Source organism: Coregonus clupeaformis, unplaced genomic scaffold (assembly GCF_020615455.1).
Source record: "Coregonus clupeaformis isolate EN_2021a unplaced genomic scaffold, ASM2061545v1 scaf0211, whole genome shotgun sequence".
Classification (NCBI taxonomy): domain Eukaryota; kingdom Metazoa; phylum Chordata; class Actinopteri; order Salmoniformes; family Salmonidae; genus Coregonus; species Coregonus clupeaformis.
Window position 1 is genome coordinate 120,874 of NW_025533666.1, and position 27,530 is coordinate 148,403.

Here is a 27,530-nt window from a genome sequence, read left to right on the forward strand (position 1 = left end):
GTGAGATATACCTGCTGGAACGCATACTACGGGTGGGTGTTGCTATGGTGACCAGTGAGCTAAGATAAGACTGGGATTTGCCTAGCAGTGATTTATAGATGACCTGGAGCCAGTGGGTTTGGCGACGAATATGTAGTGAGGACCAGCCAACAAGAGCGTACAGGTCACAGTGGTGGGTAGTATATGGGGCTTTGGTGACAAAACGGATGGCACTGTGATAGACTACATCCAATTTGCTGAGTAGAGTGTTGGAGGCTATTTTGTAAATGACATTGCCGAAGTCAAGGATCGGTAGGATAGTGAGTTTTACGAGGGCATGTTTGGCAGCATGAGTGAAGGAGGCTTTGTTGCGAAATAAGAAGCCGTTTCTAGATCTAACTTTTGATTGGAGATGCTTAATGTGAGTCTGGAAGGAGAGTTTAGTCTAACCAGACACCTAGGTATTTGTAGTTGTCCGCATACTCTAGGTCAGACCCGCCGAGAGTAGTGATTCTAGTCGGGTGGGCGGGTGCAAGCAGCGTTCGGTTGAAGAGCATGCATTTAGCTTTACTAGTGTTTAAGAGCAGTTGGAGGATACGGAAGGAGTGTTGTATGGCATTGAAGCTCATTTGGAGGTTTGTTAACACAGTGTCCAATGAAGGGCCAGATGTATACAAAATGGTGTCGTCCGCATAGAGGTGGATCCGAGCGTCACCAGCAGCAAGAGCGACATCATTGATATACACAGAGAATAGAGTCAGCCCGAGAATTGAACCCTGTGGCACCCCCATAGAGACTGCCAGAGGTCCAGACAACAGGCCCTCCAATTTGACACATTGAACTCTATCTGAGAAGTAGTTGGTGAACCAGGCGAGGCAGTCATTAGAGAAACCAAGGCTATTTAGTCTGCCAAAAAGAATGCAGTGATTGACGGAGTCGAAAGCCTTGGCCAGGTCGATGAAGACTGCTGCGCAGTACTGTCTTTTATCGATCGCGGTTATAATATCGTTTAGGACCTTGAGCGTGGCTGAGGTGCACCCATGACCAGCTCGGGAACCGGATTGCATAGCGGAGAAGGTACGGTGGGATTCGAAATGGCTGGTGATCTGTTTGTTAACTTGGCTTTCAAAAACTTTTGAAAGGCAGGGCAGGATGGATATAGGTCTGTAACAGTTTGGATCTAGAGTGTCACCCCCTTTGAAGAGGGGGATTACCGCGGCAGCTTTCCAATCTCTGGGGATCTCAGAAGTTACGAAAAAGTGGTTGAACAGGCTAGTAGTAGGGGTTGCGACAATTTCGGCGGCTAATTTTAGAAAGAAAGGGTCCAGATTGTCTAGCCCAGCTGATTTGTAGGGGTCCAGAATTTTCAGCACTTTCAGAACATCAGCTGTCTGAATTTGTGTGAAGGAGAAGCGGGGGGGGGGGCATGGGCAAGTTGCAGCGGAGGGTGCAGAGCTGGTGGCCGGGGTAGTGGTAGCCAGGTGGAAAGCATGGCCAGCCGTAGCAAAATGCTTGTTGAAATTCTCGATTATTGTAGATTTATCAGTGGTGACAGTGTTTCCTAGCCTCAGTGCAGTGGGCAGTTGGGAGGAGGTGCTCTTATTTTCCATGGACTTTACAGTGTCCCAAAACTTTTTGGAGTTAGTGCTACAGGATGCAAATTTCTGTTTGAAAAAGCTAGCCTTTGTTTTCCTAACTGATTGTGTATATTGGTTCCTGACTTCCCTGAAAAGTTGCATATCACGGGGGCTGTTCGATGCTAATGCAGTACGCCACAGGATGTTTTTGTGCTGGTCAAGTCTGAGGAGAACCAGGGGCTATATCTGTTCTTAGCTCTGAATTTTTGAATGGGGCATGCTTATTTAAGATTGAGAGGAAAGCACTTTTAAAGAACAACCAGGCATCCTCTACTGACGGAATGAGGTCAATATCCACCCAGGATACCCAGGCCAGGTCAATTAGAAAGGCCTGCTCGCTAAAGTGTTTTAGGGAGTGTTTGACAGTGATGAGGGGTGGTCGTTTGACCGCGGACCCATTACGGATGCAGGCAATAAGGCCATGATCGCTGAGATCCTGGTTGAAGACAGCGGAGGTGTATTTAGAGGGTAAATTTGTCAGGATTATATCTATGAGGGTGCCCATGTTTACAGATTTAGGGTTGTACCTGGCAGGTTCGTTGATAATTTGTGTGAGATTGAGGGCACCTAGTTTAGATTGTAGGTTGGCCGGGGTGTTAAGCATATCCCAGTTTATGTCACCAAGCAGTACGAACTCTGAGGATAGATGGGGGGCAATCAGTTCACATATAGTGTCCAGGGCACAGCTCGGGGCTGAGGGGGGTCTGTAGCAAGCGGCAACAGTGAGAGACTTATTTCTGGAAAGGTGGATTTTTAGAACTAGAAGCTCAAACTGTTTGGGCACAGACCTGGATAGTACGATAGAGCTCTGCAGGCTATCTCTACAGTAGATTGCAACCCCACCCCCTTTGGCAGTTCTATCGAGACGGAAAATGTTGTAGTTGGGGATGGACATTTCTGAATTTTTGGTGGCCTTCCTAAGCCAGAATTCAGACACTGCTAGAACATCAGGGTTGGCGGAGTGTGCTAACGCAGTGAATAACTCAAACTTAGGGAGGAGGCTTCGGATGTTAACGTGCAAGAAACCAAGGCTTTTACGGTTACAGAAGTCAACAAATGATAACGCCTGGGGAGTAGGAGTGATACTGGGGGCTACAGGGCCTGGGTTAACCTCTACATCACCAGAGGAGGAGTAGAATAGGGATATGGCTAAAGGCTTTAAGTACTGGTCTTCTAGTGCGTTGGGTACAGAGAAAACAAGGGGCCGATTTCCGGGCGTTGTAGAATAGATTCAGGGCATTATGTACAGACAAGGATATGGAAGGATATGAGTACAGTGGAGGTAAACCTAAGCGTTGGGTAACGATGAAAGAGATAGCATCACTGGAGGCACCGATTGAGTCGGTCTCCGCGTGTATGGGTGGGACAAAGGAGCTATCTAAGACAGGTTGAGCTGGGCTGGGGGATCTACAGTGAAATAGTACAATAAGAAATAACCGAAACAGCAATAAGCAAGGCATATTGACATGGGAGAGAGGCATAAAGCAATCACAGGTGTTATTCGAGAGAGCTAAGACAACAGCTGGTAATGGCGACAAAGTTTGGGCTGAGGCTAAACATAAACAGGATGCAGTACCGTATAAAGGAACAGTACAGCAGGCATCAGCTGTATAGCTGAGTTATCATAAGGTCCGGTGAACAGCAATAGGAGAGTTCGGAGGTAGTTTGGGGGCTGCTATAGCACTGGTGAGCAAGAGGCCATGGCTTGCGTGTGCTAGCGGGCCGGGGCTATCAGATGGATCTTCGTGGTCGACGTCGTAACGGGAAGCCTGTTGAAACCACATCAGACAATTTCGTCGGCAGACCAGTCGTGTTGGATCGGCGGGGCTCCGTGTCAACACTAGGAGGTCCCGTCCGGTTGACAGAGAGGTAGATAGCCGGGAGAAGGGCCTGGCTCGAGGCTAGCTCAAGGCTGATTAGCCAACAACAACATCCATTTGGTTGCAGCTAGCTAGTTGCGATGATCCGGTGTTAAAGGTCCAGTGATTCAGTGATTCCGGCAGAAGAACCGATATGTTCTGGGTCGATAACGCGCTGTGCAGACAGTGCAGACTGGCCAATAATAGTCCAGGCTAGAGCTGGATTACATGGAGTTTGTCATATACAGTGCATTCAAAGTATTCAGACCTCTTGACTTTTTCCACATTTTGTTACGTTACAGCCTTATTCTAAAATGGATCCAATTACTTTGACAAAGCGAAAACAGAAATACCTTATTTACATAAGTATTCAGACCATTTGCTATGAGACTCAATTGAGCTCAGGTGCATCCTGTTTCTATTGATCCTCCTTGAGATGTTTCTACAACTTGATTGGAGTCCACCTGTGGTAAATTCAATTGATTGGACGTGATTTGGAAAGGCACACACCTGTCTATATAAGGTCCCACAGTTGACAGTGCATGTCGACGGAATTGTCCGTAGAGCTCCGAGACAGGATAGTGTCGGCACAGATCTGGGAAAGGGTACAAAAAAAATTCTGCAGCATTGAAGGTCCCCAAGAACACAGTGGCCTCCATCATTCTTAAATGGAAGAAGTTTGGAACCAGCAAGACTCTTCCTAGAGCTGGCTGCCCGGCCAAACTGAGCAATCGGGGGAGAAGGGCCTTGGTCAGGGAGGTTGACCAAGAACCCGATGGTCACTCTGACAGCGATCCAGAGTTCCTCTGTGGAGATGGGAGAACCTTCCAGAAGGATCTCTGCAGCACTCCACGACTCGGGCCTTTACGGTGGAGTGGCCAGACGGATGCCACTCCTCAGTAAAAGGCACATGACAGCCCGCTTGGAGTTTGCCAAAAGGCACCTAAATGACTCTCAGACTAGAAGAAACAAGATTCTCTGGTCTGATGAAACCAAGATTGAACTCTTTGGCCTGAATGCCAAGCGTCACGTCTGGAGGAATCCTTGCACCATCCCTATGGTGAAGCTTGGTTTCAGCATCATGCTGTGGGGATGTTTTTCAGTGGCAGGGACTGGGAGACTAGTCAGGATCGAGGGAAAGATTAATGGAGCAAAGAACAGAGATAACCTTGTCGAAAACCTGCTCCAGAGCGCTCAGGACCTCAGACTGGGGCGAAGGACAACGACCCTAAGCACACAGCCAAGACAATGCAGGAGTGGCTTCGAGACAAGTCTCTGAATGTCCTTGAGTGGCCCAGCCAGAGCCTGGACTGGAACCCGATCTAACATCTCTGGAGAGACCTGAAAATATCCAACCTGACAGAGTTTGAGAGAATCTGCAGAGAAGAATGGGAGAAACTCTCCAAATGCAGGTGTGCCAAGCTTGTAGTGTCATACCCTAGAAGACTTGAGGCTGTAATCTCTGCCAAAGGTGCTTTAACAAAGTATTGAGTAAAGGGTCTGAATACTTATGTAAATGTATTATTTCAGTTTGTAATATTTTATAAATTTCAAACATTTCTAAAAAACAGTTTTTGCTTTGTCATTATGGGGTATTGTGTCTAGATTGATGAGGGGAAAAAACTATTAAATCAATTTTAGAATAAGGCTGTAACGTAACAATGTGGGAAAAGTCAAGGGGTCTGAATACCTGCCGAATGCACTATAAAAGTATAGATGCATTTCTTTAATACACTACATTTGGCAGCCTCATCCATTCCTGTCCTTATATGTCAGCATTATTCATGTGAACATATTTGCCACTTGTTTGAATGTAGTCATGCTGGCTTCGTCTCTGTTGTCATTGGATCGTGTTGACTGTACACTCTGTCTATTTTGTGTGGTCGCATTTGCTTACGTTTGCTCCCATAGCAGTGTCTCATCTCTGATAGCTAAATGTGATGGCGTATCCGTTGTCGTGCATTATAACTATAAGCCCTGTTATATGATCTTAGTGGAAATCTCTCTGATTAAGATCCTAATGAGTTGGACCTTGCAGAAGGGTGTCATGGGAGAGACGCAGATGGGTTCTGCTGGTTCACCTTCACACCGACGTACTCAAGGTGATGAGGGGCCTATGGATTTTTCTACAGCATGTAGAGTACATATGCTTTTTTGAGCACCTTTTTGATATTGTTTTAAATAACCAATCCTTACTTTCTCTCATTTTAGTTAGTCCATGTTTGGACAATCTTTTTACATTTCTCTGAATTACCAAAATTCTATGACTTACACTCCCATCTTGAGAACATCCTGCTTTCTCTGTCACCCTGTTCTAAACACACACACACATACAGATGGCAGGGGAACATGTAGACCGGCGACAAGAGACCGAAATAGAAGTTGTCAGACTCCTGTCGTAAGCTAGTTCCCTCTGTGAGGAGGGAGATGCCAGCCATCAACTATGCTGTCAGCCCAGAGTAGGAAGACTTCCTGTCATAAATGTATGAGGCCTGCGCTGAGTCACTGATTCATGGAATATGCTCTTTGAATTCTGTTGCCTGGTGAGGATGAATGATTGAATGGCTCCTATATACACTGCTCAAAAAAATAAAGGGAACACTTAAACAACACAATGTAACTCCAAGTCAATCACACTTCTGTGAAATCAAACTGTCCACTTAGGAAGCAACACTGATTGACAATAAATTGCACATGCTGTTGTGCAAATGGAATAGACAACAGGTGGAAATTATAGGCAATTAGCAAGACACACCGAATAAAGGACTGGTTTTGCAGGTGGTGACCACAGACCACTTCTCAGTTCCTATGCTTCCTGGCTGATGTTTTGGTCACTTTTGAATGCTGGCGGTGCTTTCACTCTAGTGGTAGCATGAGACGGAGTCTACAACCCACACAAGTGGCCCAGGTAGTGCAGCTCATCCAGGATGGCACATCAATGTGAGCTGTGGCAAGAAGGTTTGCTGTGTCTGTCAGCGTAGTGTCCAGAGCATGGAGGCGCTACCAGGAGACAGGCCAGTACATCAGGAGACGTGGAGGAGGCTGTAGGAGGGCAACAACCCAGCAGCAGGACTGCTACCTCCGCCTTTGTGCAAGGAGGAGCAGGAGGAGCACTGCCAGAGCCCTGCAAAATGACCTCCAGCAGGCCACAAATGTGCATGTGTCTGCTCAAATGGTCAGAAACAGACTCCATGAGGGTGGTATGAGGGCCCGATGTCCACAGGTGGGGGTTGTGCTTACAGCTCAACACCGTGCAGGATGTTTGGCATTTGCCAGAGAACACCAAGATTGGCAAATTCGCCACTGGCGCCCTGTGCTCTTCACAGATGAAAGCAGGTTCACACTGAGCACTTGTGACAGACGTGACAGAGTCTGGAGACACCGTGGAGAACGTTCTGCTGCCTGCAACATCCTCCAGCATGACCGGTTTGGCGGTGGGTCAGTCATGGTGTGGGGTGGCATTTTTTTGGGGGGCCGCACAGCCCTCCATGTGCTCGCCAGAGGTAGCCTGACTGCCATTAGGTACCGAGATGAGATCCTCAGACCCCTTGTGAGACCATATGCTGGTGCGGTTGGCCCTGGGTTCCTCCTATTGCAAGACAATACTAGACCTCATGTGGCTGGAGTGTGTCAGCAGTTCCTGCAAGAGGAAGGCATTGATGCTATGGACTGGCCCGCCCGTTCCCCAGACCTGAATCCAATTGAGCACATCTGGGACATCATGTCTCGCTCCATCCACCAACGCCACGTTGCACCACAGACTGTCCAGGAGTTGGCGGATGCTTTAGTCCAGGTCTGGGAGGAGATCCCTCAGGAGACCATCCGCCACCTCATCAGGAGCATGCCCAGGCGTTGTAGGGAGGTCATACAAGCACGTGGAGGCCACACACACTACTGAGCCTCATTTTGACTTGTTTTAAGGACATTACATCAAAGTTGGATCAGCCTGTAGTGTGGTTTTCCACTTTAATTTTGAGGGTGACTCCAAATCCAGACCTCCATGGGTTGATAAATTTGATTTCCATTGATAATTTTTGTGTGATTTTGTTGTCAGCACATTCAACTATGTAAAGAAAAAATTATTTAATAAGATTATTTCATTCATTCAGATCTAGGATGTGTTATTTTAGTGTTCCCTTAATTTTTTTGAGCAGTGTATGTGGGCCACTGCACTGACCCAGGTTAGGGACGGGAAGCATGGTCAAGTCTTGTGGCTGAGCCATTTTAAACAGTGGTTTATGTATTCATATGTTTCGCATAAAATAGATTGAAGTTCAAAATATCTAAGAGACGTATCAGTATGACTTCATTTTTGTTATGAAAAGGAACAGTACAGGTTAGAATCTAAAGTGATGTGCGTGTGTGTATTTCGGGCTGTACGTGTTTCCATGTTTGCATTGTGGGAACATTGCTCCCAGTTAGAGGAGGAATCTGTGAAGCGCGTATGCACACAGAGGGCTGGCCATCCACTGACCCTGTGGGAGAGCTCTGTTGATAGACCACAGAGATACTGGTAATGCAGGGGATTACATGGAGTGTTATGAGTCTGGGGATGCCTTGTAAAGAGTCACTGATCCCACATATAGGCCTTATGGCTAGCTGGTGTCCTGTCTTTCTGATCCCAGGCCTGGCTATAGGCTATAACTTACATTGACATTAGCTGGTCATGCTGCACCTTATCCACTGACTGGACTGGAGCACACACACACTCCCATGCATTTCAACTTTGGGTGTGATATAGGCTAATCTTGTAACAGCAATATGATCTCTGGGCCTTGAATAAACCTTAAAATTCAGCTGCCACACCAAGTTTTAAAAAGTGACTTGTCTTTGCACTTGCCGCAAACCCATATCAGATTACCAGTCAAAGATAAATTAAAGATAGAATTGCATTATTAATATACATTTCATCATTCATTGATGCATAACAATGTCATCATGGTATGTATTGATATTTATAATGTGGTGTCGACCATTTCATTGGAACACATTTGTCCCTCATTAACAGTGTAATAATACCTGAATGTATGAATGATACATTTCAGGCTCTTGACACCACTAGTTTAGATGGCTCCTGTTACCTAATCCATCTCAATGAACTGTGCTTTCAGTGTTGGTAATTTTACTCAGTGCTAAACATTTGATTCAGCACTGCCAGAATATTCAATTGAAAGAAGTGTAACATTGCCATAAAATCTCTCTCTCAAATAATTGGACCTTGAAATATGACACTCCTAGTATTTGGCTACAGGTAGACAATTATGTTGAAGAAATTGCCTACAAGTCCCAGAGTACTTTGCTTTTTTGTGCATCATGACATCACTGTCAACATACTTTTCGGATAGTTTTAACTCGGTTGAGAAGCACACATCACCACACAGTGTTCCCACAAATGTACATTTGAAAGGGAACGTTTCCTCTTGGTAAGTACCACTTTTCTTTGTTTGTTTTTAATATAAAGAAAAGCCCAATACTACACCAAAGAAGGTTAGTAAACTAGCTAGCTGTCAAGCTAGCACATCGGCTCTGTGTTGCTGTCGCCATGGTAACGGGCTCGTGAGGGCCTGGCGTTTTGTTAGCTGATTTTGTTGGTATCATCTGATCCATCCTATCCCCAACCAATGACAGGAATAGCGCTATCACCCGCCATCACATCTAGCTATAAATAAATGTGGCATGATGAATTAAGCATATGAAATCCAAACCATTCTCATTTGTGTGAAATTGCATTATACAAGTTCATGCACTTAGCAGAGGTCTCTGTTGCTAAGAACACACATAATGATGAATTGTAAATGTATGATGATAGCTGTGTGTTTTCAAAACCACTAAGTCGCTCCAGCTGTTTCCTCAGGTGTGGTGTTATGAACCAGTATGAGGTGGTCCATCAGATTGGAGAGGGGGCGTTTGGGAAGGCCTTCTTGGCCCGGGACAGGGACAGAGACGGGGGTGGTGAGAGCCAGTGCGTGGTCAAAGAGATCAACCTCAGAAAGGTACCAACCATAGACTTATCTGTGATGCTCATCAAATCATAACCTGGCCTCTACACAACTGACTGCATTGTTTTAACCAGTAGACCAGTAATGTGTTATGATCATTTCCATCCCCTTTTTTGTTGTCATTCATAGATGTCACCTATGGAAAAGGAAGCATCCAAAAAGGAAGTCATGCTGCTTGCAAAGATGAAGCATCCAAATATCGTCACCTTTTTCAAATCATTTCAGGGTTTGTATCCAGTCAATATGTCTGTGTGTGTGTGCATGCATGCATACGCGCTTACAGTGGGGGAAAAAATTATTTAGTCAGCCACCAATTGTGCAAGTTCTCCCACTTGAAAAGATGAGAGAGGCCTGTAATTTTCATCATAGGTACACGTCAACCATGTCAGACAAAATGAGAAAATATTTTCCAGAAAATCACATTGTAGGATTTTTAATGAATTTATTTGCAAATTATGGTGGAAAATAAGTATTTGGTCAATAACAAAAGTTTCTCAATACTTTGTTATATACCCTTTGTTGGCAATGACACAGGTCAAACGTTTTCTGTAAGTCTTCACAAGGTTTTCACACACTGTTGCTGGTATTTTGGCCCATTCCTCCATGCAGATCTCCTCTAGAGCAGTGATGTTTTGGGACTGTCGCTGGGCAACACGGACTTTCAACTCCCTCCAAAGATTTTCTATGGGGTTGAGATCTGGAGACTGGCTAGGCCACTCCAGGACCTTGAAATGCTTCTTACGAACCCACTCCTTCGTTGCCTGGGCGGTGTGTTTGGGATCATTGTCATGCTGAAAGACCCAGCCACGTTTCATCTTCAATGCCCTTGCTGATGGAAGGAGGTTTTCACTCAAAATCTCACGATACATGGCCCCATTCATTCTTTCCTTTACACGGATCAGTCGTCCTGGTCCCTTTGCAGAAAAACAGCCCCAAAGCATGATGTTTCCACCCCCATGCTTCACAGTAGGTATGGTGTTCTTTGGATGCAACTCAGCATTCTTTGTCCTCCAAACACGACGAGTTGAGTTTTTACCAAAAAGTTATATTTTGGTTTCATCTGACCATATGACATTCTCCCAATCCTCTTCTGGATCATCCAAATGCACTCTAGCAAACTTCAGACGGGCCTGGACATGTACTGGCTTAAGCAGGGGGACACGTCTGGCACTGCAGGATTTGAGTCCCTGGCGGCGTAGTGTGTTACTGATGGTAGGCTTTGTTACTTTGGTCCCAGCTCTCTGCAGGTCATTCACTAGGTCCCCCCGTGTGGTTCTGGGATTTTTGCTCACCGTTCTTGTGATCATTTTGACCCCACGGGGTGAGATCTTGCGTGGAGCCCCAGATCGAGGGAGATTATCAGTGGTCTTGTATGTCTTCCATTTCCTAATAATTGCTCCCACAGTTGATTTCTTCAAACCAAGCTGCTTATCTATTGCAGATTCAGTCTTCCCAGCCTGGTGCAGGTCTACAATTTTGTTTCTGGTGTCCTTTGACAGCTCTTTGGTCTTGGCCATAGTGGAGTTTGGAGTGTGACTGTTTGAGGTTGTGGACAGGTGTCTTTTATACTGATAACAAGTTCAAACAGGTGCCATTAATACAGGTAACGAGTGGAGGACAGAGGAGCCTCTTAAAGAAGAAGTTAAAGGTCTGTGAGAGCCAGAAATCTTGCTTGTTTGTAGGTGACCAAATACTTATTTTCCACCATAATTTGCAAATAAATTCATAAAAAAATCCTACAATGTGATTTTCTGGATTTTTTTTTCTCAATTTGTCTGTCATAGTTGACGTGTACCTATGATGAAAATTACAGGCCTCTCTCATCTTTTTAAGTGGAAGAACTTGCACAATTGGTGGCTGACTAAATACTTTTTTTCCCCACTGTACTTGTGTGTGTGATGTTGATCAGTTTCTCCTGTCTGAAACAGAGAGCACTAGCCTGTACATAGTGATGGAGTACTGTGATGGAGGAGATCTGATGAAGAAGATCAGTATGCAAAGAGGGGTTATGTTTACTGAGGAGCAGGTACAGACACACACACACCACAGGAGGTTGGTGGCACCTTAATTGGGGATGACGGGCTCATGGTAATGGCTGCAGCGGAATTAGTGGAACGGTATCAAATACATCAAACACATGGTTTCCATGTGTTTGATGCCATTCCATAAGTGCCGTTCCAGACATTATTATGAGCCGTCCTCCCCTCAGCAGCCTCCACTGACACACACCACACACACACACACACACACACACACACACACACAGGGTTCAAACACATACTCATGTAAATTATTTTGTTCCCACTCAGATAGTGGATTGGTTTGTACAGATCTGTTTGGGACTGAAACACATCCACGACAGGAAGGTTTTGCACAGAGACATCAAAGCACAGGTATTAAACAGCTGTCATTGTCATGAGCACTCTCTCTCCCTGGTAGCAACATTAATTGCATTCAATTATCTTCCACTCTGCTCACCTCCCTCTCTCTACTCAGCCTAACTAGCTCCACCTGCCCTGCTCTGCTCTTGTTACCTGGCCAGCTGCACTGCATTTCCCACTCACCATCCTCACCTTGCCTCACTCTGTTCTAATTACTCTGCCAGCTGAACTGCATTTCCCCACTACCTCTCCCAGTATATCAAGCCCTGGTTTTCAGCCAAGCCCTGTCAGATCGTCTTCAAACCCGGACCAGTAACCTGCCTGTCTGCGCTCTGACTCCTGTTTGTGATACCGATCCTTTCTTGACTGCCTCCTTGTTCTACTGCCCCGTCTATCCCAACCTGCCTTCTGGACCTCGACTACTCTCCGATCTTCAGCCCCTCCGGTAACTCGTTTCTGCCTTCTGTCTCTCACCACGATATTTGCCCAGCCCTGATCTGTACTTCTGCCTGCCATTCATATTGCTGTTGTGTGTGTGTGTTCCCCCAGGTCTCCGACCACCAGATGAGCGTGCCCAGAGGTTTCACCACCCTCAGCCCGATACGCCGCTCCATCACTGGGGAACACACACACTAAGCACTTGGACTGGACACCCCCGGACATTTGGTGACCCCCGGAGCACAGGTACCCACAGGAGGACCCTGAAAGACCCCTGACACCCCTGGGACTCCTCTTCCCGCCTGTAACCTTGAATAAAGAACTCTGAATTTGAACTTGCGCTCTTGGGTCCTCTTCTGTTCGTGACAGAACGATCTGACCATCATGGACCCAGCGCACTCCCTGACCACGATGGAGGAAGAGCCAGAGAGGACTGCCCTACAGCGACTGGAACGCTCTGAGGGAGACATAAATCGGATGGCTGGCGACATCGCTTCCCTTCTCCAGCTATTCAACCAGCAGCAACAACAGTTCCAACTGCAGCAACAACAGCTAGCCCAAGCCCTGCAACTACTCTCAAGCCCGGCTACTCCACCTGCACCCCCCCTGGTCCTTTTGTTCCTGTACCACCGATACTCCTTCATCCCTCCGCTGGAGGTCCCAATGCTGCAGGCCCGGCAGTGCTGCCACCAGATCCCCACGCTCCTGAACCAAGGATTGGGAACCCGGAACGCTTTTGATGGCAACCAGAAGCAAGTAAGACCATTCTTGAGCAGCTGCCGAATCCAGTTTGCACTACAGCCCAGGACTTTCTCAACAGAGGGAGCCAAGGTGGGGTATGTCATCACACATCTCACCGGTCGAGCTCGGTTGTGGGGAACGGCGGAATTCGACCGGCAAACCCCAGCCTGTGCCTCCTTCAGTGCCTTTGAGGAGGAGATGTTAAAGGTCTTTGACCTAGGCTCGCCAACAGCCGAAGCGTCACAAGCTCTGCTCACCATCCGTCAGGGCAATCGGACAGTGGCAGACTTCTCCATTGACTTTCGTACCCTGGCCAGTCAAAGCTCGTTTAACCCAGAGGCACTGGTGCAAGCCTTCCTCCATAGCCTGGCGGACTATATCAAGGACGAGCTTGTTTCCCATGACCCGCCCTCAACGCTTGATGCCGCCATTGACCTTGCCGTTCGCATTGACCGCCGTATACAGACCCGGAGGAGGGAGAAGGGCCGTCTCAGTCAACCTGCCATCCGTACTCGGGTCGATACCGCTTCTGTCCAGCCCCTGCCTGTCAAGTCCCATAGCCAACTCAATCAGCCTGAGCCCATGGAGATTGGCCGTGCCTCTCTGACTCCCGAGGAGCGTCGGCGCCGTCTAAGCTCCAACCTTTGCCTCTACTGTGGTGGCGAGAATCACCGTGTCGCTACTTGTCCGGCAAAAGCCGCAGCTCACCAGGTGTAGGGGAGATCCGGGTGAGCTCAACAAGCCTTCAGTCTCCCTCCATCCGAAAGACCCTGCTTCATCTCCGCCTTCAGCTTTCTGACAAGACTCATACATTGGCCGCCCTTGTGGATTCCGGAGCCGAAGCAAACATCATGGACCCTGAGCTTGCACAGCAACTGGGCGTGAACCATCATCAACTGACACAACCCATTCCTGCACGAGCCCTGGATGGGCATCATCTTGGCACTGTCACTCATATCTCCGCCCCTGTGACAATCCTGCTGTCAGGAAACCACCAGGAGTCCATCCAGTTTCACCTCCTACACTCACCTGGCCAACCACTCATTCTTGGATACCCGTGGCTCCGTCAGCACAACCCCCACATCGACTGGGAGACAGGAACAGTCCGTGAGTGGGGAAGGAGTTGTCACCAGACCTGTTTAAGGGGGGCCACCCTGCCCGTTCACCGGGGAAGGATCTAGCGCTACCTCCGACATATCCAATGTTCCGGCCTGTTACCACAGCCTGAAAGAGGTGTTCAACAAATCCAAGGCGACATCTCTACCCCCACACAGACCCTATGACTGCGCGATTGATCTCCTGCCTGGCACAGCACCTCCCAAGGGTCGTCTGTATTCACTGTCAGCCCCGGAAAGAAAGGCCATGGAGGACTACATTAATGACTCTCTTGCCTCCGGGATAATTAGACCGTCGTCTTCCCCCGCAGGAGCGGGATTCTTCTTTGTCGGCAAGAAGGACGGTTCTCTTCGTCCATGCATAGATTACCGGGGTCTGAACGACATCACGGTTAAGAATCGCTACCCACTGCCCTTACTTTCGTCTGCCTTCGAACTGCTGCAGGGAGCCTCTGTATTCACTAAGCTGGACCTTCGCAATGCCTACCATCTGGTGCGGATGAGGGAGGGAGACGAATGGAAGACAGCGTTCAACACACCAACCGGCCACTATGAATATCTCGTCATGCCCTTCGGCCTCACCAATGCCCCAGCAGTTTTTCAAGCCCTAGTGAATGATATCCTCAGGGACATGCTAAATACGTTCGTATTTGTGTACCTTGACGATATTTTAATATTCTCAAAGACTCTGTCAGAACACACGCACCACGTCCGGTTGGTCCTGCGCCGCCTGCTGGAGAACTCTCTTTTCGTGAAGGCAGAGAAGTGCGAGTTCCATGCCAAGACCGTTTCATTCCTGGGGTATGTGGTGACCGAGGGCAGCATTCAGATGGATCTCACGAAGGTGTCGGCTGTCACTTCCTGGCCAGTTCCTGAGTCTCGGAAGAAGTTGCAACAGTTCCTGGGCTTTGCCAACTTTTATAGGAGATTCATCAGAAACTATAGCACAGTGGCTGCACCCTCACGGCGCTAACCAGCACTAAACAACCGTACCAATGGACATCAGCTGCTGATAAGGCCTTCAATATCCTCAAGACATGTTTCACTTCTGCTCCCATCCTCCAGATGCCAGATGCAGCAAGGCAGTTTGTGGTGGAGGTAGATGCTTCGGACGTGGGAGTGGGTGCAGTGCTTTCTCAAAGAGCAGCTGAGGATGGCAAGATGCACCCCTGTGCCTTCTACTCCCGTCGGCTAACCCCTGCCGAATGCAACTACGACATTGGGAACCGCGAGCTGTTGGCTGTCAAGCTCGCCCTTGAAGAATGGCGGCACTGGTTAGAGGGGTCAAAGGAACCATTCGTAGTGTGGACAGACCACAAGAACCTGGAGTATATCCAAACAGCCAGGAGGCTGAACTCCCGTCAACAGCGGTGGTCTCTGTTCTTTACGCGCTTCAATTTCACGCTCTCCTACCGCCCGGGATCTCGCAACATCAAACCTGATGCTCTTTCCCGGATGTTTCAGAAGGACGAGACCACCGCCATGACAGCTCCCATTCTTCCCAGCCACTTGGTCGTAGCGGCCCTCACCTGGGAGATCGAGAAGCAGGTCATGGAGGCTCTTCGGGACCAGCCAGGTCCAAGCACCAGCGCCCCCAACCGTCTGTTTGTTCCAGCAAATCTCAGGTCACCTGTGATTCAGTGGGGGCACGAATCCCGTCTGGCCTGTCATCCCGGCATCACTCGCACCCTTCATCTGGTCCGCCAGCGGTTCTGGTGGCGGGGGATGAGACGGGATGTCCGAGAATTCATCCGAGCTTGTCCCACTTGTAACCGAAACAAGACTCCCAACCAGCCTCCTGCTGGGTTGCTGCAACCCCTACTCATACCCAAGAGGCCCTGGTCCCCACGTTTCACTGGACTTTGTTACGGGCCTTCCGCCTCTGACGGACACACAGTCATCCTTACCATTGTTGACCGCTTTAGTAAGATGACCCACTTCGTGCCCCTTCCCAAACTACCCTCTGCTAAAGAGACCTCCCAGGTGGTCCTGGAACATGTGTTTCGTATCCATGGCCTACCCCAGGATATAGTGTCAGACCCGGGGCCCGCAATTCTCAGCAACCTTTTGGAAGGAGTTCTGTCATCTCCCTTGGGGCCACCGCCAGCCTATCGTCTGGATTCCACCCGCAGTCAAACGGCCAGACTGAACGCATGAACCAGGAGCTGGAGAAGGCACTGAGGTGTGTGGCTTCCCCAAAATCCCCGGGCCTGGGCTCAACACCTGCTCTGGGTGGAATATGCCCATAATTCACTCACCAGTTCCTCCACCGGGCTCTCCCCCTTTCAGTGTGTCTACGGGTATCAACCTCCACTGTTTGCCAGCCAGGAGGCGGATGCCACCTGTCCGTCTGCTCTTGCGTATGCCCGCCGCTGCCGCCGCACTTGGGCCCAGGCTCGCACTGTGCTCCTGAAGTCTGGAACCAGCTACGCCGTCGGTGCCAACCGACGGAGGACCCCAGCACCTACTTACCGGGTTGGTCAGAAGGTCTGGCTGTCTGCCCGGGATCTGCCGCTGCGGGTTGTATCACGAAAGCTGGCCCTCGCTTCATTGGTCCTTTTCCTGTGCAGAAAGTCATCAGTCCAACGGCGGTCCGACTTCAGTTGCCCGCTTCCATGCGGGTCCACCCCACCTTCCACGTCTCCAAGGTCAAGCCGGTCCATGAAAGTCCCCTGGTCCCTGCAGCTCCGGCGCCACCTCCTCCGCGCCTCGTAGATGGCGGTCCTGTCTTCACCGTCCGGCGGCTGCTCCGCTCTAGGCGAAGGGGTAGGGGTCTCCAGTACCTCGTTGATTGGGAGGGATATGGTCCAGAGGAGAGGACCTGGATCCCGGCCAGGAGGATAGTGGACCGGACCCCTTATCACTGACTTCCACCGACTACATCCTGATCAGCCTGCAATCCGTAGGGGCCGTCCAAGAGGGGTTCCTAGCCGTCCGGCCCGCCCTGCTCCTGTCTCAGTGCCTGTCCTGTCTCCCGACCGTGACCCTCCAGCTCCTTCTGAGGATGAGGAGATTCACTCGGACCGCTCGGAGGAGTTCTGACCCGCCGCCTGCTCCCCTCCACCCTCCCGGCATGATGTTGTTCTTGGGACTTCTGGGGCCGTCCCTTGGAGGGGGGTCCTGTCATGAGCACTCTCTCTCCCTGGTAGCAACATTAATTGCATTCAATTATCTTCCACTCTGCTCACCTCCCTCTCTCTACTCAGCCTAACTAGCTCCACCTGCCCTGCTCTGCTCTTGTTACCTGGCCAGCTGCACTGCATTTCCCACTCACCATCCTCACCTTGCCTCACTCTGTTCTAATTACTCTGCCAGCTGAACTGCATTTCCCCACTACCTCTCCCAGTATATCAAGCCCTGGTTTTCAGCCAAGCCCTGTCAGATCGTCTTCAAACCCGGACCAGTAACCTGCCTGTCTGCGCTCTGACTCCTGTTTGTGATACCGATCCTTTCTTGACTGCCTCCTTGTTCTACTGCCCCGTCTATCCCAACCTGCCTTCTGGACCTCGACTACTCTCCGATCTTCAGCCCCTCCGGTAACTCGTTTCTGCCTTCTGTCTCTCACCACGATATTTGCCCAGCCCTGATCTGTACTTCTGCCTGCCATTCATATTGCTGTTGTGTGTGTGTGTTCCCCCAGGTCTCCGACCACCAGATGAGCGTGCCCAGAGGTTTCACCACCCTCAGCCCGATACGCCGCTCCATCACTGGGGAACACACACACTAAGCACTTGGACTGGACACCCCCGGACATTTGGTGACCCCGGAGCACAGGTACCCACAGGAGGACCCTGAAAGACCCCTGACACCCTGGGACTCCTCTTCCCGCCTGTAACCTTGAATAAAGAACTCTGAATTTGAACTTGCGCTCTTGGGTCCTCTTCTGTTCGTGACAGTCATAGTCAGACAAAAGCCACATAGATATCAAAGCACAGGTACCACTTATAACAACTTGATTTACTCTGATCATTGTTTTGTTTTTGTATTGCTTTCCTCTAGAATATATTCCTTACCAAGAAGGGGATGAAAGCCAAGCTGGGAGACTTTGGCATCGCTAGAATGTTAAACAAGTGAGTTTCTATGATAGTGGCAGAAGACTCACAGCCAGGAAAGAGACTACTGGTCTTTTCTCTATGACAGCTGCTGATTACAGAGAGCTAGGACATGTTCCAAACCATGTTATTAACATTCCACATTCCACAACCATTCTGTTACATTGTGTATTACAACTCATGTATATTTATGTTGTGATGAATGTGATTGGCTAGTACCATGGAGCTAGCCAGGACCTGTGTTGGGACGCCGTATTACCTGTCTCCTGAGATCTGTGACAACAGACCGTACAATAACAAAACGTATGTACCATATTATACTCCCTTCTTTTTATTAATATTAATAATAAATAATATGCCATTTAGCAGACGCTTTTATCAAAAGCGACTTACAGTCATGCGTGCATACATTTTTGTATATGGGTGGTCCCGGGGATCGAACCCACTATCCTGGCGTTACAAGCGGCGTGCTCTACCAACTGAGCTACAGAGGACCACTCACTCTACTCTCTCTCACTCTATCTATTGATGTCTTTCTCTCTTATTCACACACAGCCTCCCACTGGGCACAGATGTCAGTTCAACAACTAGTTTTAATTTACATTTGGTTGAGTTGTCAACTAACGTGAATTCAACGTGAAATCCCCCAAAAAATTCACCATGTCGTTGGATTTAGGTAAAGAGATTAAGATTAAATGCCCTTACGTTGATGAAATCCAATTTGTTTGTTATCACATAGACTTATTTGGTTGAAATGATGTGGAAACAACGTTGATTCAACCAGTGTCTAGACCTGGAAAAGTAAAAGCCAAAATGTCAGCGTTGTGTTTTGGTGAAATTAGCTACTTTACCTCTACCTAGCATACCCGCAGGATTTCCTGTTATGTGTTTATACAACCTAAAAATAGACCCTGTGTTACTTTCTACCAATAACATATGTCGGCGGTGTCTAATATAGTGATATTTTATCTGATGAGACACTGACTGACTGTGGGGAGAAGTTAACACATTTATTCAGTATATGGCCATAACTGTTGTGTTGCAAACACCTTGCTCCATCTGACCAACTGAGCAATCAAAACACTGTGTGACATAACATATTTCGTGTTGGAACTCGTGTGTTTGTGTAAAGAGTGAAGCAAGCAGACAGGACTGTCGAGCATTAGCTAGGCGCTTGATCAATCAGCCATGTGGCTGCAACTACTCCACACATTTTTTCCATCATACTCTCATTCTGGCTAGGACAGCCTGAAATCGGTGTCCTCCCTCCATTAACAGGCACACGCACGCACGCACGCGCACACACACACACACACACACACACACACACACACACACACATACACACACACACACACACTTTGTCTAGGTAGCTATTGTTCTGCTTTCTAGAACTGGGCTGTTTTGACACTCGCTGGGTTAGAGAGGGCGTTCCCTGGGTTTCACTGTCACACACATTTATGTGTAATTTCCCCTCTATTAGCTCCTCACGAATGGTTTACAGATCATCATATACAGTGCATTCGGAAAGTATTCAGACCCCTTGACTTTTTCCACATTTTGTTACATTACAGCCTTATTCTAAAATGGATTTAATTGTTTTTCCCCCCTCCTCAATCTACATACAATACCCCATAATGACAAAGCGAAAACAGGTTTGTATACATTTTTGCAACAAACCCCCACCGGAAATATCATATTTACATAAGTATTCAGACCCTTTACTCAGTACAATGTTGAAGCACCTTTGGCAGCGATTACAGCCTTGAGTATTCTTGGGTATGACGCTACAAGCTTGGCACACCTGTATTTGGGGAGTTTCTCCCATTCTTCTCTGCAGATCCTCTCAAGCTCGGTCTGGTTGGATGGGGAGCGTCGCTGCACAGCTATTTTCAGGTCTCTCCAGAGATGTTCGATCGGGTTCAAGTCCGGGCTCTGGCTGGGCCACTCAAGGACATTCAGAGACTTGTCTCGAAGCCACTCCTGCATTGTCTTGGCTGTGTGCTTAGGGTTGTTGTCCTGTTGGAAGGTGAATCTGAGGTCCTGAGCGCTCTGGAGCAGGTTTTCATCAAGGATCTCTCTGTACTTTGCTCCGTTCATCTTTCCCTCGATCCTGACTGGTCTCCCAGTCCCTGCCACTGAAAAACATCCCCACAGCATGATGCTGCCACCACCATGCTTCACCGTATGGATGGTGCCAGGTTTCCTCCAGATGTGACGCTTGGCATTCAGGCCAAAGAGTTCAATCTTGGTTTCATCAAACCAGAGAATCTTGTTTCTCATGGTCTGAGAGTCTTTAGGTGCCTTTTGTCAAACTCCAAGTGGGCTGTCATGTGCCTTTTAAAGAGGAGTGGCTTCTGTCTGGCCACTCTACCATAAAGGCCTGATTGGTGGAGTGCTGCAGAGATGGTTGTCCATCTGGAAGGTTCTCCCATCTCCACAGAGGAACTCTGGAGCTCTGTCAGAGTGACCATTGGGTTCTTAGTCACCTCCCTGACCAAGGCCCTTCTCCCTCGATTGCTCTAGGAAGAGTCTTGGTGGTTCCAAACTTCTTCCATTTAAGAGTAATGGAGGCCACTGTGTTCTTGGGGACCTTCAATGCTGCAGAAATGTTTTGGTACCCTTCCCCAGATCTGTTCCTCGACACAATCCTTGTCTCTGAGCTCTACGGACAATTCCTTTGACCTCATGGCTTGGTTTTTGCTCGGACATGCACTGTCAATTGTGGGACCTTATATAGACAGGTGTGTGTCTTTCCAAATCATGTCCAATCAATTGAATTTACCACAGGTGGACTCCAATCAAGTTGTAGAAACATCTCAAGGATGATCAATTTAAACAGGATGCACCAGAGCTCAATTTCGAGTCTCATAGCAAAGAGTCTGAATACTTATGTAAATAAGATATTTATGTTTTTTATTTGTAATACATTTGAAAATATTTCTCAAATCCTGTTTTTGCTTTGTCATTATGGGGTATTGTGTGTAGATTGATGAGGGAAAATTGTATTTAATCAATTTTAGAATAAGGCTGTAACGTAACAAAATGTGGAAAAATCAAAGGTCTGAATACTTGCCGAATGCAATCGAGGGAGAAGGGCCTTACCACAGCTGCAAAGTATCCTTGTGCATTTTATAATGATTGCTCTATATATTCAACAGCAATTTTTGACTGGTTCTCTTTGTTCCTCAGGGATATCTGGTCTCTGGGCTGTGTCCTGTATGAGCTCTGCACCCTCAGACATCCAGTAAGCACTGCTACAAACAAACAAATGCACACACACTCACTCACACACACACTCACACAACCACACGAATGCACACTATCTCAATAGTATTTCTCTCCACCTGCAGTTTGAGGGCAACAGCCTGAGGCAGCTGGTAGTGAAGATCTGTAGGGAGCGCTATAACCCAGTCTCCACCCGCTACTCCTACGACCTGCGCCTGCTGGTCACTCAGTTGTTCAAGGTCAGCCCGCGAGACCGGCCCTCCGTCAACTCTGTCCTCAAACGGCCCTTCCTGGAGAAACGCATCAGCAAACACCTGGACTCCCAGGTAACTACTAGGGAATCCAAGAAAGGGACTGGGGGACCGGCCGGTAACCTTTCTATATGTCCCCCCCTATATGTCCCCCCTAGGCTTAGATAATTATAAACAGAGGGGTGACTTTCTGCTTGCAGAAATTAACATTGAAATCGTTTTGGTTGAAACGGTTCAACAAAACTTGCACAACCCAAATGTGCTAACTCCTCACACTTTGTAGAAGTCTTGTGACTTCTCATCAAGAACAGATATTATTAGCTTATGTGTTTGTGTGTGTGTGTTTCTGGTTTTACTTCTGGTCCCCACAAGGATAGTAAAACAAGGAACATTGTGCCAGTCCCCTCAAGAAAAAAGGCTATTTTAGGCACAGGGTTTAGGGTTAGGGTTAGAATTTGAGTTAGAATTAGGGTTAGGAGTTAATGGTTTGGGGTTAAGGTTAGGTTTAGGGTTAGGGAAAATAGGATTTTGAATGGGAATCAATTGTTTGGTCCCCACAAGGATAATAAAACCAACATGTACAGTGTGTGTGTGTGTTATTGTATTATTGTGTTAACTTCAGGATGTCCTGTGCTGTTTCCTCACTCTGTTCTGGGTGTTTCTAGGTAATTGAGGAGGAGTTCAGCCACACAGTGCTGCACAGAAAGAGAGCTGCAGGCCCACTGCCTAGAGTGCGGGCCATACCAGTACAGATCACCGGTACACACACTTAAGGGACATAAGCGAATAGATTGTATTGCTGTATTTCTGTCTGAGTCCAAACATCCCCTTATCATAATCGTTAGCTTTTCTCAGCATGGTTTCAGCCACACAGTACCCAACAACATAGTTTCCTACTTGCATAGGCTTGGCTCATAGGCTTGGCTTCACAGTAGCTGTGGTGAAATGTTGTCAGTTACACCACCTGGTGGTCAGTGTCATAGCATGCTCTCCAATATCCGATCATCCTCATCAGAATATATTCACTAAAACTCTTGGCATCAAAACCAGTTGCACAGAACTGAACTGTGAGCCCAGTTCAAAGATTCCTGGGCATGAAATGTAAATGACGTCAGCCGTGTCTCTCAATCTAAGAGTACAATCATCCGGTGAATGGCATTAGACTGTTGTCATTCTATTTGGAAGCATGCCAGTGCTGGCACCTGTTTTGTTATGGTACCATTATAGCAACATTGACTTGACTGGGTGTGCCAACTCAAAATCACAATGATGTTTCATCACGATCTGTTAGCTACGTACTGTATTTATCTCCTTTTTCTTCTTTTTTGTAACTTTCCATTTTTTCATCCTCTGTTGGGTCCAGAAATAGTCCCCAAAGCCAGAGTCTCAGAGAGGCCTCCTCCTCGGTCGAAGCCTGGGCCCTCGGTGAAGAAACTGCCCCCCAAACCAGAGTGGAAACCCCCTACCAGAGTCATGCCACAGCACAAAGTAACTCACCTGTCTAAAGCACAACTGTATCAGTTACTCCTACAGTAGCCTACTACTGTATAACAGCTACTACATGAAAGCATGTTCCTAAAACTGTACCACTGAAATTCCATCTTATCTTATTCCATCTAATCTTTTGGGTTTATTTTTTTGTTCCTCAGCCATTTCATCCACGAGCAGCAGAGGTGAGGGTTCCAGTGGCCAGACAATATGGTCAACAGGACCCCAGGTGGGACGGTCAGGCTGAAGTCAACCCTTATGACCACTACCATGCCCAGCTGGACGCCATCCAGAGGAGATACTCTCCTCTACCTCCTCATCCTCCTCTTCCCTCTTGTCATCCTCCAGTGGTTCATGAGAGACCTGTGGAGCGCTATGATGACAGAGAGAATCGCCCAGAACCTTATCAATTGTGAGTGTTCAGTCAAGCATAGCCATAATTATAGAATAATGAAGTGTTCTTCAAGCCTGGTCCTTGCGAGATACAGGGTTTGCAGGCTTTTGTTCATTTGTGTGTGTTCGGCCTTCAGGGTGGCTGCTGCTCGTAATGAATACCTCCAGAGGAGACAGGAGGCCAACCAGTACAAGCTGAGGGCAGAGAAACAGCTGGTGGGTCTCAGGCTGTATTACGCTGAAACAGCCAGCTATTTGCTGGCTTCTGTTAAATACTAGAAAAACTGGATATGCTGCTGATTATTAGTATTTTTATCTGTAAATCTGAACCCTGGCCCTTCCCATTTTGACTCCCAGGGCCTGCGGCCCTCCACAGCAGACGCTGAGCGTTACAGACAGCCTGAGCAGGACCAGGGGGTAGGGCGACCTGCACACCCACACACACCTCACGACAGGAGGCAGGATGGGCAGCAGGTAAGACGGAATGGCAGGAGAATGTGCAGAAAAGTGACTTATGTGATTTATTGTTTATTTGTCAAACATTCAGGTTCATGTGTGTATGTGTAGGAGTATCTACGGAATTTGCAGCACATCAGACAGCAATATTATAATGAGATGAGAGATATCAGAATGAGAGCTGACGCTGAGGTAAAGACGACAACATATTGACATAAAGGTTTCTCTGTCATTCCATATGCCCTACCATTCTTTATCACAACTACGTGCTATCTGCATAACACCACTGCACGTTTCTAATACCATTCTCACTGTACCAAACACAGATTTTGCCAGAATTTAAGTCTATATAATGACATTGATATTAACAGAACAGCCATATCTTTTCAGCCCCAGCCACAAGTGAAACCAGGCACGTACCTGGTAGAGAAGCCCAGACACATAGAGCCACCAACACATAGTGGAGACCAGGACAGAGACAGACCCCAACCTGACCAGGTAAGAACAGGGGCTTATTGCGAACGTTCACATAGAAATGGATTGTGTAAAACAGAAGTCTTGCATAATAAATAAACATTTCAGCTCTATATCTTACATTTCTATCTGCAACATTTAGGACATTGAAGGAGCCCTGAGACAGATCAGGCAGGAGAACAGACTGGAGAGGAGAGAACTACAGAAGAAGCACAAAGCCAAGAAAGCTATCATGTTTGAGATCAAGTTAAATGATGAAAGGATTCAAGAGGATGAAGAGAAAGAAAAAGAGGAGGAGAAGAGGGACGAGGAGAGAACAGTGGAGGACAAAAAGGAAGATGAGCAAGAGGTAAAAAATGACATGCTACCATGTTGCCTGAGTGTGTATGTTCATTTCAACGTGGGGTCTGACTTCACTTTGGACAATGGTGGGGCTCTCAAGCATCTCACTATTTACCCGGTGCGTGTCTGTGGGTGTGTGTGTCTAGGAGGTGGACCCACTGAACCAGACCCTGAGCTTCCAGGCAGGGGAGGAGCTGAGGCACAGGGATTGGTCCAGGGCAGGATTGGGGGCAGGGCAGGATGAAGGCATGCCCAGGTCAGAGGTGAGGAAGGGGTGGGGCCAGGCAGCACCACAGACCCTACTGGACGCCCTGGCTGAGATGGACGTATCATCAATGTGTTCCACTATGGCGGTGCCTGAACTGGGTGAGTGGAAGGGACACAATGGGAGAATCTCAATTGCGAACTCCTCGCAACCTCTCCTCTCTCCTTGCCTCCTTCTCAAAACCCATTGGATGAGAAAACCAGCGGTCCCTTCTCCTCCAATGGGTTTTGAGGCAGCAAGGAGTGAGGATGTGAGGAGTATGCAATTGAGATACTCCCACACACACACACCACTGTGATTTAGGCCAGGATTCATTTCGATTCACATTAGATCCGCCTTATAGTGTGATTGACATTTAAAGGTAATATCCGATTGAGCTGACATATACAGCATTTACCATGAATTCAGTCTCCGCGAACACAGGAGCATTGCCTTTAAAAAGTGCATAGCCGAAAAGGGTTGATTAGATTGAATCCCGGCCTTAGGGAGATTCTCATTTGGGAAAAGTCTGTCCTTTCCTCGACTCCTCTGTCCTCTCTCCTTCATGTCCCAGAAACCGGTAAGTGGTCAAGGAGAGTGTCAATTCGTTAGTAGGCGAACCGAGGAGCATGCTTCCCTCTTCAATTACCTACTTCGGCAAAGGATCCACAAGAGTATCCTCCCGGCACCAAGTGCGGACGTGTTTTTTAATCCGCCACACCCCCATTGAATCAGCTGTCGTTTTCTTTCAGGAGAAAAGCTTAAACAAATGTAAAAACAATACGCTACTTATCCTTTAATCTATAAAATGTCTTGGACAACCAACTTCATTTGTTTTTACGACTTACACATTTATTTTGGGATTCCACCCTGTAAATGTAATTTGCCTGATAACACGCGAGTGTAGAAGGATAGTCTAATTTCATACAAATGCATTTTCAACCACGTTCCCTCTCCTTGCCGCCACTCCTCGATTACATTCAACCTTTTTCAAAAGGAGGCGAGAGAGGACGCAGGAGTTGAGCAAAACCAATTAAGATTCTCCCTTAGTGTCAGTGTTCTGCAGGGTCAGTGCGGTACTCTCTTCCTTCCCCCAGGTGACGCTGCAGATCTCGAGGGGAAGGCTATAGGGGTGAGGAGACCGTGGGGAGAGGGTCCCCCCAACACCCTGCTCCATGCCCTGGGCCAGGCTGAGCTAACATCTACCATGGACTCCGTAACGCCAGGTCAAACACCTCTTAGCCTTGAACCCAGGGTTTTAGATTGATAGGGAGAATCTCAATTGCATACTCCTCGTGTCCTCTCTCCTCTCCTCCTTCTCAAAACCCATTGGTGAAGAATGTCACAGGGAAGGGAACTCTGGCTTTGGGTTTTGAGAAGGTGGCGAGAAGAGAAGACGTGAGGAGGATGCAATTGAGATTCTCCCCAGGTCTAGGATTCTCATATAGGAGAGCACAGCAATACGAGACTAGACACCTTTCTCCTTCCCTCTTAGAACCATTGACTGAGAAAGAGGGAGCCGAGGCAGAGGAAAAAGCGGAGGAGGATGAAGACTCGGATGTGGAGATGGACGAAGAGCGTCTAGAGCCCAGGTCGGATGATGACGACACGTGAGTGTGACGCTGGGCTGATACTGACAATGTGCCTGTGATACTAGGCCAAATGTTATAACATTTAATTATTCCTACATTTTTCAATCTCTCCTTCCTCAGGAACTTTGAGGAGTCTGAAGATGAGCTGAGAGAGGAGGTGGCAGAGTCGATGATGAACCTTTTTATAATGGAGGATGGAGAGAGTGTGAAAGAGGAGGGAGGAGAGAAGGTTGTAACAGATGGAGTAGTGGGGGAAATAGAGTTAGACAGTCAGGAACCTGTAGATCTCCAGCAAATACACCCAGTGATAGAGCCCACTGGTGACACCTCCATAGAGGGTAACCCCTCTCAGACTCAAGCCCAAGGTGCAGGGTGTGAAACTCGGGCAGAGAAACCAAGGGATGCCCTGGCCCAGACAGAGGACTGTGAAGCCAATAAGAAGCAACAGCCGGAAAATGAGTGTTCAAATTATTCTTTACTGTGAGATTTAAGTGGAACGATGACAAGGACCTTGGAAATGGTTGCCTTTCTACAAAAGACAGGTTTTGAGTAAGCTATCTTTATAATTTTCAGTAACATAACTTGCATATATTTTTTTCTTGGCTATAAGTAGACGTCACAGGAGGTTGGTGACACCTTAATTGGGGAGGACGGGCTCATGGTAGTGGCTGGAGCAGAATGGTATCAAATACATCAAACACATGGTTTCGCTACGTTCCAGCCATTATTATGAGCCGTCCTCCCCTCAGCAGCCTCCACTGCCAACCTGTGGCAAGAATAGGTATCACTTGGTACAAACTTTAACCTAGTAGACATGTCTTACATTTTTCTAAACTGCAGGTTTAAGTTTGGACCAAGTGC

The 27,530-nt window shown here is 47.8% G+C and overlaps 1 protein-coding gene across 1 annotated transcript; it reads left to right on the forward strand.

The window, feature by feature from the left end:
* Positions 1–8,611: 8,611 nt before the first annotated feature.
* Positions 8,612–27,358, forward strand: LOC121571752 (serine/threonine-protein kinase Nek5-like). The gene is made up of 21 exons (XM_041883413.2): positions 8,612–8,898; positions 9,330–9,468; positions 9,604–9,700; positions 11,403–11,500; positions 11,784–11,867; positions 18,149–18,219; positions 18,418–18,504; positions 21,394–21,448; positions 21,555–21,755; positions 22,346–22,439; positions 23,044–23,168; positions 23,330–23,580; positions 23,699–23,777; positions 23,919–24,035; positions 24,129–24,209; positions 24,408–24,515; positions 24,634–24,840; positions 24,980–25,199; positions 26,175–26,303; positions 26,573–26,687; positions 26,790–27,358. Exons 1-21 carry the CDS (start codon positions 8,789–8,791, stop codon positions 27,151–27,153), a joined length of 2,832 nt encoding a protein of 943 aa, XP_041739347.1. The 5' UTR covers positions 8,612–8,788; the 3' UTR covers positions 27,154–27,358.
* The last annotated feature ends 172 nt before the right edge of the window (positions 27,359–27,530 follow it).